The following is a 12,555-nucleotide window of genomic DNA, read 5'->3' on the forward strand; positions in this document are numbered from 1 at the left end:
ACAGTCTGAGCAGGGATCTTACCTTTTCTGTACAGCCAAGGGCCAGGTAAAGTGCCATGCACAGAGCAGGCTCTGAATAGATGTTTGCACTTACTGACAAAAAGATTAGGTTTCCATTTGTTAGGAGTTATTCTAAGTGTAACCTTCCTAGAAGATAATGACATTTACTTTGTGAATATTTTTCTAGGATTCTCACCCCTTACTGTGATAAATCCTTTGGGCGGTTAGGAACTATAATTTTTGATGAAGGACCCCATTGTTTTAAGACATTATCAAATACAAAAGTACATTTTGAGGTAGTGTCATTAACTCATTGCAAAAATGCAATGGTCAAACAGGCAATCCAGTTGGCTTACTGATTTTCTTGGAAGTGTGTGGAACAATGACCCTTAATATAGCTTATGGATAAATCACTTGTGTTTTAGTGGACTGCATTTCACTCATATTTTATTAAAATCTCGCTGTGAGCTTCAGTTAGGAAACTAATTATACACAAGAGAGTTAAAAGCATATGGGCCAGGTAACTGAAGTAATTGAACAAGATGGTCATTTCTCCTCCAGCCCCAGATGGGTACCACAGGTAGAGACTACAACATTTGGTCTCTTCTATATGATTCAGAAAGATATTAAATGTTGACCTTTGCTTTAAGTTTTATTTTTTTATTTATTTTTTAATTTTTTTATTGTTGGTTGTTCAAAACATTACATAGTTCTTGATATATCATATTTCACACTTTGATTCAAGTGGGTTATGAGCTCCCATTTTTACCCCATATACAGATTGCAGAATCACATCAGTTACACATCCATTGATTTACATATTGCCATACTAGTGTCTGTTGTGTTCTGCTGCCTTTCCTATCCTCTACTATCCCCCCTCCCCTCCCCTCTTCTCTCTCTACACCCTCTACTGTCATTCATTTCTACCCCTTGTATTATTTTTCCCTTTCCCCTCACTTCCTCTTGTATGTACTTTTGTATAACTCTGAGGGTCTCCTTCCATTTCCATGCAATTTCCCTTCTCTCTCCCTTTCCCTCCCACCTCTCATCCCTGTTTAATGTTAATCTTCTTCTCATGCTCTTCGACCCTACTCTGTTCTTAGTTACTCTCCTTATATCAAAGAAGACATTTGGCATTTGTTTTTTAGGGATTGGCTAGCTTCACTTAGCATAATCTGCTCTAATGCCATCCATTTCCCTGTAAATTCTATGATTTTGTCATTTTTTAATGCAGAGTAATACTCCATTGTGTATAAATGCCACATTTTTTTTATCCATTCATCTATTGAAGGGCATCTAGGTTGGTTCCACAGTCTTGCTATTGTGAATTGTGCTGCTATGAACATCGATGTAGCAGTGTCCCTGTAGCATGCTCTTTTTAGGTCTTTAGGGAATAGACCGAGAAGGGGAATAGCTGGGTCAAATGGTGGTTCCATTCCCAGCTTTCCAAGAAACCTCCATACTGCTTTCCAAATTGGCTGCACCAATTTGCAGTCCCACCAGCAATGTACAAGTGTACCCTTTTCCCCACATCCTCGCCAGCACTTGTTGTTGTTTGACTTCATAATGGCTGCCAATCTAACTGGAGTGAGATGGTATCTTAGGGTGGTTTTGATTTGCATTTCTCTGACTGCTAGAGATGGTGAGCATTTTTTCATGTACTTGTTGATTGATTGTATGTCCTCCTCTGAGAAGTGTCTGTTCAGGTCCTTGGCCCATTTGTTGATTGGGTTGTTTGTTCTCTTATTGTCTAATTTTTTGAGTTCTTTGTATACTCTGGATATTAGGGCTCTATCTGAAGTGTGAGGAGTAAAGATTTGTTCCCAGGATGTAGGCTCTCTATTTACCTCTCTTATTGTTTCTTTTGCTGAGAAAAAACTTTTTAGTTTGAGTAAGTCCCATTTGTTGATTCTAGTTATTAACTTTTGTGCTATGGGTGTCCTATTGAGGAATTTGGAGCCCGACCCCACAGTATGTAGATCGTAGCCAACTTTTTCTTCTATCAGACGGCGTGTCTCTGATTTGATATCAAGCTCCTTGATCCATTTTGAATTAACTTTTGTGCATGGCGAGAGAAAGGGATTCAGTTTCATTTTGTTGCATATGGATTTCCAGTTTTCCCAGCACCATTTGTTGAAGATGCTATCCTTCCTCCATTGCATGCTTTTAGACCCTTTATCAAATATAAGATAGTTGTAGTTTTGTGGATTGGTTTCTGTGTCCTCTATTCTGTACCATTGGTCCACCCGCCTGTTTTGGTACCAGTACCATGCTGTTTTTGTTACTATTGCTCTGTAGTATAGTTTGAAGTCTGGTATCGCTATACCGCCTGATTCACACTTCCTGCTTAGCATTGTTTTTGCTATTCTGGGTCTTTTATTTTTCCATATGAATTTCATGATTGCTTTCTCTATTTCTACAAGAAATGCCGTTGGGATTTTGATTGGCATTGCATTAAACCTATAGAGAACTTTTGGTAATATCGCCATTTTGATGATGTTAGTTCTGCCTATCCATGAACAGGGTATATTTTTCCATCTTCTAAGATCTTCTTCTATTTCTCTCTTTAGGGTTCTGTAGTTTTCATTGTATAAGTCTTTCACCTCTTTTGTTAGGTTGATTCCCAAGTATTTTATTTTTTTTGAAGATATTGTGAATGGAGTGGTTGTCCTCATTTCCATTTCAGAGGATTTGTCGCTGATATACAGGAATGCCTTTGATTTATGCGTGTTGATTTTATATCCTGCCACTTTGCTGAATTCATTTATTAGCTCTAATAGTTTCTTTGTAGACCCTTTTGGGTCTGCTAGGTATAGAATCATGTCATCTGCAAATAGTGATAATTTAAGTTCTTCTTTTCCTATTTTGATGCCTTTAATTTCTTTCGTCTGTCTAATTGCTCTGGCCAGTGTTTCGAGAACTATGTTGAACAGAAGTGGTGAGAGAGGGCATCCCTGTCTTGTTCCAGATTTTAGAGGGAATGCCTTCAATTTTTCTCCATTCAGAATGATGCTAGCCTGAGGCTTAGCATAGATTGCTTTTACAATATTGAGGTATGTTCCTGTTATCCCTAGTTTTTCTAGAGTTTTGAACATAAAGGGATGCTGTACTTTGTCGAATGCTTTTTCCGCATCTATCGAGATGATCATATGTTTCTTATTTTTAAGTCTATTGATGTGGTGAATAACATTTATTGATTTCCATATATTGAACCAGCCTTGCATCCCAGGGATGAATCCTACTTGATCATGGTGCACAATTTTTTTGATATGTTTTTGTATCTGATTCGCCAGAATTTTATTGAGGATTTTTGCATCTAGGTTCATTAGAGATATTGGTCTGTAGTTTTCTTTCTTTGAAGTGTCTTTGTCTGGTTTAGGTATCAGGGTGATGTTGGCCTCGTAGAATGAATTTGGAAGTTCTCCCTCTTTTTCTATTTCCTGAAGTAGCTTGAAAAGTATTGGTATTAGTTCCTCTTTAAAGGTTTTGTAAAACTCTGCTGTATACCCATCTGGTCCTGGGCTTTTCTTAGTTGGTAGTCTTTTGATGGTTGCTTTAAGTTTTAAATAAAATATTTTTTAATAAAACTAAACATTAAATAGTAAGTTCTTGTTTTAAAATGAAACCTTTGTCAGCATGCTATCTTCTGTGTAACAGTCAAGATAAAAATTTCAATTCTAAAATAGAAAATAGTATAAAAACACAACTCTGTATCTGGAATAAAAGAGAACAAATTTTCCTCAGCTGATAATTTGCTGTGAACTGTGCTCGTATAATGATGATACATTTTGGTATGGAGCTTATTGAATTATTCTTGATACTTCCACATTTGAGAAGACACTGTTTTAATACTTTAAATCTTTTTTGTATTAAATCTTTTTTCTGTTACCTGTGTACTCTTCACTTGGAACATATTGTAGTATATTTGCATTCATGTATACACTTGGCTAGATAAATCTCAGACACCAAGATAGCCTCACTAGAGGTCTGGGTACATGAGCAATGTGTCTATAGACAAAATTGTGTTTTCATTTCAGCAAGTTTTTCCACAGTGGGTCTGAATGGTCTTTGCAGATTGCCAATTGGTTGATTCAAATCAAAGGCTGACAATGGCAAACCTCATGAATTAGTCTTTCCACAAATCATTGTACTTGGCAGCAGGCAGACATCCTCTGATTTACAGTTATTTGGAATTCGAAGGATGATCTGTAGCTGTTAACTGAAGAGAAAGACAAAAGGCCATAATCCTTATGAAGTTCTTTCTGTTGGTGAAACACTATACCAGGTGCTTTAAATATTAGCCTATTTTAATCCTTACAGTAGCTCTTAGAATATGATAGCTATCTCATTTTACAGATGATGAACCTGAAGTTCAAAAACATTAAGTAATTATCTCAAGGTCACAAGGATAATAGGAGGGGGCCTAGGATTAAAATACTTCTGCCTGATTCATTTATCCATTAACTCTGGTATTCATTTGACAGGGATACGTTTGTGTGATTAGTGGAGAAATACAGAAATGCACAATTATTACATCTTCCTCATGCTCATTAATTTACAACCATTTAAACAAATAATTACAAAGGTCATGTGCTTTCTACCACACCAAACTACTGAACATTGATTGCAGTTTAGGTTCTTAGGAGAATAATAGAAATTAAAATATAAAAACCTGTTAAGGAAAGCTGTACTCTGTACTTTAGTATCTGAACCAAAACCATGATGTATACTTGCTTAATAAAAACACTAGTGAACATTGGGTCTTGATTTTTCTTTTTTAAAAAATATTATTCTTGCTGATTTTTATTAAAGTATAAAAGCAATTACTAGCTTATGAAAAGTTATTTTTAGTGATACAACATTATTATTTGCATCTGTGAATATCTTAACCACATAAAACACACTTCAATGTATGTTTTTACTTGCTCTTTCTAACAATCCTGGCCAAACCTAATTCTTTGGGATCCTAGTTCTAATTCTTCAGAATCCTAGTTTCTTGGTGCTCATAAAAAATTATGTTTTTTTTTAATTTTTAAAAAATTAATAGATATTTACTGAGCTGCTGCTATGTACAGTGCACTCTGCCAAACACTTTGGAGAAATAAAATTATTTTTATAAATTCAGTTCTTTGCTCTTAAATGATTTAAAAAATTCAGCCCTTCGTAAATCATATGTAAGAGACTGATCAATCTGCTGATAGGAGCAATAGATGTAGATAGCTAACAAATCTCTTAGAAAGTTTTGGATCATGCATGGTAGGTTGCTGTACTGGGCTACACATGGAACTCACCAGGCTCAAGAATCCAATTGATTCATGATGATTGATGATTCAACCTGTCTTGTGGTTGATGTGAAATCTGGGGACAAGGAACAGTTAGGATGGCAAAGCCAGTTTAAAATGAAGTCCCAGCAGTGCCTTATCTAGCATCAATACAAGTGGAGGAGCGAAGGGGGAATTTATTCATTTTTTGTATATCTCTTTGCTAAACAGATATGTACCTTAATAACTAACCAGAACAATGGAAAGCACAGGGAAAGCAAATAAAAAGGATATGCAAGATGTGCCACAAAGGGAAGCCAAACTGCCCATCAGTGAAGCGCTTCTAGACTACCAGTAAGTTTATGTTTTGAAATCTAAGTGTTTCTTTATGTAAATATAATCATTGTTAAAAATTTATATAACTCCAGATGTAAATGATGCACTTAACAAATGCCAACAAAACAGAGATGGATTGAAGATTTAATTAAACATTGTGCTATGCACACATTTTTAAAGTTTTTTTTAAAAAAAAAACTTTGAATATAACATAGTCCAAGTCATATCTATGAAATAGCATTCGTGGATGTGGTTTTGGCTCCTTGCATTGAATAAGTGGTCACTCTCTGCTAGACATGCCACAGCTGGCTTATCTCTTAAAATACAACATGGGAGGGTTAGGGGACATTTATAGACCAAAAGGAGAGGACATTTCCCTGTATTTAACTTTCAGTTTCTTAGACATTCCAACTTACATTATTCCTAAGTGGCTACAGATCAAATCCAAGTGATTTAGAATTATTTAATAAAGAGGACATTTCATAATGTCTCACTACCAAGCATTGGACATAAAACTAGAGGTGACGTTTTTGTTGATGTTTTATTCCAACAAATAGGGAGAAACCCCTTGAGGGCTTGTGAACCTCACTTTTGTTAGGGAATTAATAAGTATCAGTCTTTTCTTAAATAAAACTGACATTCCTTTATTTATTTTCTCATTCACTCAGTACTTGAGTGTTTATCATGTGCAAAGCAGATGCTTGGTATTGGAGGACAATGAATAGGACCACTTGGTCCTGTTGACCTAATGAAGCATAGAAGACAAACATTTTACATAAATACATATATATTGCTATAAGGAAGGTACTGTGGAAGGAAAGTGTAGGGTCTGCTCAGTGTTGTAACTAAAGGACTCGACCTAGTCAGAGGGATTTAGAAAAGCTCATGTAAGGAAGCTAATCTCTGGAAAAGGAGAAAGCACTGTGGAGACAATGCTTACGGAAAGATACTAGCGGGCAAAGACCTTACCACTGTCCAGGAACTGAGAGAATGGAGAGTGAGGGGGAGAGAGCCGGGGCAGACACCAGTGATTTAAGCAAGGAAGACCAAGCAGACACAAGGAATTTAGAAATGGGAAGTCATTTTTGGAGGGGTATGAGGTTGAACATGGGAAACTTGTGATACTCAGCTAGGTCTTTGTTTAAGAGAATTGTTTTTAACAATGATCAGGGAAAATTTATCTCCTTCCCCTTGAGAGACTCCAAATGTATTCATACGTCCTTTTTTTTTTTTTATAAGGCAGTGAGTCAAAGAGTCAGAACTCTAGGACAGAAACATCCACTGGAAGGGATTTTTAACAGTTTCCCTTTATTTTCTATCTGCGGTAACATTAAATAATAACCAGATACTATTTGTACTGATTTTTTAACATACTGAAAACATCCTTTATCTCATCTTAGGAGAGGTTACAAAATGGCTTTGTGAACACAACCTGGTCTCTAATTTATTCCCATGGTTTAATAGGGAGGACATCCAGTTATAACTGTTTTTCTTTCTTTGGGATCAACCAGAGGCGGTCTTTCTTCTCTTTAACACATGTTTATAAGGAGAACAATATTGAAGAATTCTCATAATCTAGTGACAGATATAAACTGAACATCCCATGCCTTTGATCTCTTTTATTTGTTAAAACTTAATAATTTAATGCACTGGAACAGCCAGACTTGCTGTACCATGTTCTGCTGGTGACAGATTACTCATTCCATGTGTTCCAATATAAGAGAACTTTTGTCATGTGACAAGTAGCTGAGCCACCTCCTCTCACCATCTAAAGAAGGATTGTCCAGGGATTTTCTAGCAGCATCTTTTATTTCTCATTCCATCTACTTTCTAAGGATGTAGTAAGCACATAGTAGATAGTCAATTAATGGTTTTTAACAATTGAACTTTTAGAAATAATATGAATAATAATGTTTTTTCCTCCTTTACACTTGTTTTTATACAATGAATATGGTTATAGATATAGAAATAGGTAAGGATTAGTTGTGGGTAGAAAAAAATTGATTATATATAGGGTTTTTTAAAAAGTAAAGTATATTTGGTTGGTTGATTTGGGGATTTGTGTTTTCATTATTGATCAAGCAGTTAGAATATTTAAGGTGAGAAGAAAATATGATAGTTAATTTCTGCTTGGATCCTTCAACAAACTCTGAACTCCTTGAAGACTGTATTTTATAATTCTTTGTATCTCTTGTGCCTAGCACAGCTACTATAGTCTAAGCTCAGAGCTTCTTTCTTGAGTAAATATTATTGAAGCTTGTTTGAGAGCAAAATCACAATCATGGAAACAAAGATATTATTTTTACCTATCTGTATGGGAAAAAAAATTTAAAAGTGCTAATACTCAATGGCAAAATGCTTACCAAGAAACAGGCATGATTTTACCCACTGGTGAATGTAAATAGTTTAATTATTGCCAAAACATTGGCAATAATAGCAATAACTATAAAACAAACCTGTCCTTTGATCAGGTAACTCCATGTATGTTGGAATGCTCTCCCAAGAATATGAGATTGTGAACCTCTGACTTTTTGTGAAAGGCTGATACTGTCAATTCTAATTTTGTAAAGTGATCATCTCTAAGTAATGATGACTTTTATTTTCTCCTTTATAGTTGTTTCCCCTCACTTTTCTACAATGAAAATGGATGGATATAGATATAGGAACAGATTTGGGTATGGTTATAGGTTTAAAAATATTGATTTTTTTGAAATTCAAATTCATTTGTTTTCCTTCCTCGAAATTTTCAAAGAAATTTCATGGAGGAAAAAAGTTTTCACATAACTAACATTTTAATAACACAGAGAGGGAAGGGATAAGGTGACACATTTTATTATCAATGATTTATTATCATTGTCCTTCAGAATAGTGCTGTATCCTTTTCAAACCAATTTAATATATATTGGTTTATCATCCCACTTGATTCAGCATTTATAATGACATATGGGATACTAGGGTACTGATGAGAGAGATATGAAAAGGAAAAGTTAAGATCAAATTCCATAAGGTAGCTAAGAATATGGAGTTCTGATGTTTAAGCCTACATGCTTCCTGGTAAATCCATCTCTTCCTGGGAAAGTCGAAGTGGATTCCAGAGAGATCCGGCTCAGTTAGTCCTGCAATAATTAGCAGGGGGCCACAAGGGGGCCAGGGAAGCTGCCAAAACATTTAGGGCTTCTCAGAATTCCTCAAGGCCTGTTGACACTGCTCCAACCATCCTAAAGATGCTCACCACTAAATGAACATTGAGACAAAGTCCTAGGCCATTGGCTCCTAAATGCTCTGAGGGTAGGGATGATAGGCTTAAGTGTCAGGTTGCTAGATGTAACACTTAAAATATATATAATGCCAGATTAAGTTGGAATTTCAGATAAACAACAAATAACTTTTTTTTTTAACTATAAGTATATCCCATGCAATGTCAGAGGTGGGGTTGGATTTGGTTGCAAGCCTACTCATTGCGTGCTCAGTCATCACCAAGTAAGGCTCTCAGCTCCAGCCATGAGTCAGCCTGTTAACAAACCCATCCAAAGACTCAATCTCAAGCAGTGGAGGTCACATCTCTGAGGTTCATTTGCTTATTACATCCATACAGAAAAGTAATAGTACATTTATAATGGCAGAAATTATGCAAGTAATTTACATGTTTTTATATTCTCATTTCAGATAACTTTTATTTACAGTACTTTAATTTTTCTCCTTAAATGTGGGAGATAGAGAAGGCATTCTTTCACAGTTTTTGCACACTTAAGCTTTAAATAAGAAGTAAAGTTTATATCATGTACAACCAGATGAATGAGAAGTTATACTCCATTTGTGTATGATGTGTGAAAACTGCATCCTATGGTCATGTATAACTAATTAGAATAAGTAAAAATATATATTAAAATAAGTAAATAAATAAGAAATAAAAATTGGCTTTTACTTAAGGCATATTTCTTACAGTTGTGTGGAACCTAGTACTATAGTAGTTCCTTCCACTTACTATCCTTTTCATGTCCTGATAATTTTCCCCATAGTATGGATCACAATGTATAAATAATGTAGTTTTATACTTACTTTTTTATTATGTAGTAGACTGTACTCCCCGAGGGCAAGGATCAGGAAGTTTGTGTTAAAAACTATCTCTAACACCCAAAGCAATGCTGGGCACTGGAGGCAGCTCACAGAATCTGTTGCACAGATGACTGCATGAAAAGGAGCATTGGTCAACATAAATTGTAAAAATTTGAAACTCAAGGGAACCACCAAGCTCATCTCCTTTAATCTTGTTTACAAAAGAGCACAGGCCTAAATAGGTTAAGTTTCCTTTGTCAGTTATTGGGAAACCAGGACTAAATCCAAGTTTCACAGTATTATCAAATGCAGTTTTTTGCCACTAAAGGATTTATTGTTTTGGTTTTATATTACATTTTCTTATCATTTAGAAGAAAGGAAACTTATTTTTCTCTCTGCTAAGTATACAATGTCACAATACAAATGATACTTTAGAGAGAAGATTGACAGGATGTCAGATTTAGAATCAACAGGAATTTATAAGTACTTTATTCTAGAAACATTCACACATGATTTCTTACTTTAATCATCACAATAATATGTGGAACTGGGTATTGCCACCATCATTTAACAGCTTGGAAATTTAGGCCCCGAGACTCTGAGTGACTTTCCTGTGATCAAGATGTGGTAAGGACAAGATATAAAACCAGAACACCTCATTCTTTAACCACTGCTCTGTCCACCACACCAGAGGAGCTCTGGTTTTGCTTTTGTTTTGCTTTGAATGGAGGCAAGGATCTTAGGTGAAGCTATTTGTGTTGCCTTATTTTGGTCTCAGATTTAAAGTTATGATTTACTACATAATAGTGATATAGAGATGTACTAGCACTTCAGATAGCCTGTACTAAAGTCTTCCTGCTCATTTCTCTTTCTTATTCATACCTAAGAAATATTCAACAAACACTTTTTGGGGTTTTAAAGAAATGTCTTTGTTCAGGAAAGAAGCTTTTATTATTTGTAGACAAGATAGAGCACTATTGAACTTGATTCAATAGGCACTCCTAAATTACCTTAGTATTTCAAGATGTGCTTGCCCCGAAGTATCTTTGTTTTGTCATTTTTGTCTCAATGTTTTAGAAATTCTAGAAAGCATATTTTCTGTGTCCTATCCTATGTTTTCTTTGAGCTGAATTATTTATAGATAATTAGAAAGTATAGAAATTATATCCATAAAGCTAGGCATGGTGGCACACACCTGTAACCCCAGCAGCTAGGGAGGCTGAGACAGGAGAATCAGAGTTCAAAGCCAGGCACTAAGCAACTCGGTCAGACCCTGTCTCTAAATAAAATACAAAATAGGTCTGGGGTTGTGGCTTAGTGGTCAAGTGCCCCTGAGTTCAATCCCTAGTATTCAAAACAACAACAACAAAATTAGATCCATGAAATATGACCAGTAATTAATTCTTTTTTAAAAAAAAACAACCTTGAAATTAAAGAATTAAATAGATTCAAAATCCAAAATCATTTAGGAAACGTTCTTTTCCCTAAATGGGCTTTTTTTTTTTTTTTAAATACCAGGGATTGAACCCAGGGGCACTTTACTACTGAGCTACATCTCCAGTCCTTTTTATTTTTTATTTTGAGGCAGAGCCTTGCTAAATTACTTGGGGCTTTGCTAAATTGCTGGGACTGGCATCAAGCTTGTGATCTTCCTGCCTCAGCCTGGATGTCACTGGGATTACAGGCATGTGCCACTGCACCCAGCCCTAAGTGGGCATTTGTAATATATTTAATAATTTACTCAAATTCAAATAGTTTAGTTTGATTTTAAAATTATTCATTACTTTTTCCTAAGATAAATACTTATAACACATTTAATTTTTGTTTATTATCAGCTGTCAAATAAAGGAAAATGCAGTAGAAAGACTCATGTTTCAAATAAAGAAGCTTAGGGAAAAGAACCAGAAGTATCATGAAAGGGTGAGTATAAAACTTAGAGCTAGCTTCATGTAGTTATTAAAAATGTACATGCATGCCATGAAAAATTGTGAATTATGGTGAAATACATCCTAGGAAATTATCTTCTTCAAAGCTTGTAATTGATTTATAATTCACATAAGTTCTTTGTATATGTGAGAGAAGAGGGTTCCTATTGTATTGATTATAATGTTAGCTTAATAATGTCATTTTGATCATAAGGACAACAGTTTAAAATTTTAAAGCTTTGAAAGCACATTTTACCTTTTGACTTCTTATTTAATCAAACTATAAACAGTGTTTCTCTATTTGCAATATCTGAATCTTTTAGATTTTTGGTGTTCGTGTTTTATATATCAATACCTTTTTAAAAGTATGATCTTGATTATTAAAATGACTAATTGGACATTTAAGGTGGCACATTTTATAAAATCAGATTAAAATGAGTATCAAAGGGGTTTGAGATACGTTTATCAGGACTCAAGATCAACAGAAGTAAGATTTGGAAGTAGCAAATTATAACTAGCACAACTTACTCCTCAAAGTATCTCATGAATGAGGAAATACTAAGGGTATTTGCATATTTATTTTTTATAGGAGTGAAACTTCCACAGTTAACTGCTTTATTTGGCTTTTCTTTACAAATGCTATATCTTCAAACTTTAATGCAACCTGAAGTCAGAGATAGAAACCTGAGCTTGCATTGTGACTGTACAACTTACTGGTGATATCTTTTTAGCCAAAGTTGCTATGAACCTCAATTTCCCTCTTACAAAACAGGGATTGCTCTTTCTCCCCCAGGGTTAATTTTTTTCATTCATTCAGCAAATGTTTATTGGACAAGTCCTGGTGGTGATACAGCTATGTCTCTAATACTGTCACAATTCTCTAGGATCTGTATCTTTTGGGGGAGGGCAGGTAAAAGTGATTGAACACAGGGGTGCTTAATCACTGAGCAACATCCCAGCCCTTTTATTCTATTTAG

At 35.1% G+C, this 12,555-nt stretch overlaps 1 protein-coding gene across 1 annotated transcript in view; it reads left to right on the forward strand.

The window, feature by feature from the left end:
- Ccdc83 (coiled-coil domain containing 83) overlaps positions 1-12,555 on the forward strand; it is a 55,586-nt gene that overhangs the window by 5,341 nt on the left and 37,690 nt on the right. Inside the window, exons 2-3 of the mRNA XM_071616565.1 lie at positions 5,493-5,615; positions 11,489-11,573. Of these exons, the coding sequence (XP_071472666.1) occupies positions 5,521-5,615; positions 11,489-11,573 (180 nt within the window). The 5' untranslated portion in view covers positions 5,493-5,520. The remainder of the gene's footprint in view (positions 1-5,492; positions 5,616-11,488; positions 11,574-12,555) is intronic.

The sequence above is a fragment of the Marmota flaviventris genome, chromosome 9, assembly GCF_047511675.1.
Source record: "Marmota flaviventris isolate mMarFla1 chromosome 9, mMarFla1.hap1, whole genome shotgun sequence".
Lineage (NCBI taxonomy): Eukaryota > Metazoa > Chordata > Mammalia > Rodentia > Sciuridae > Marmota > Marmota flaviventris.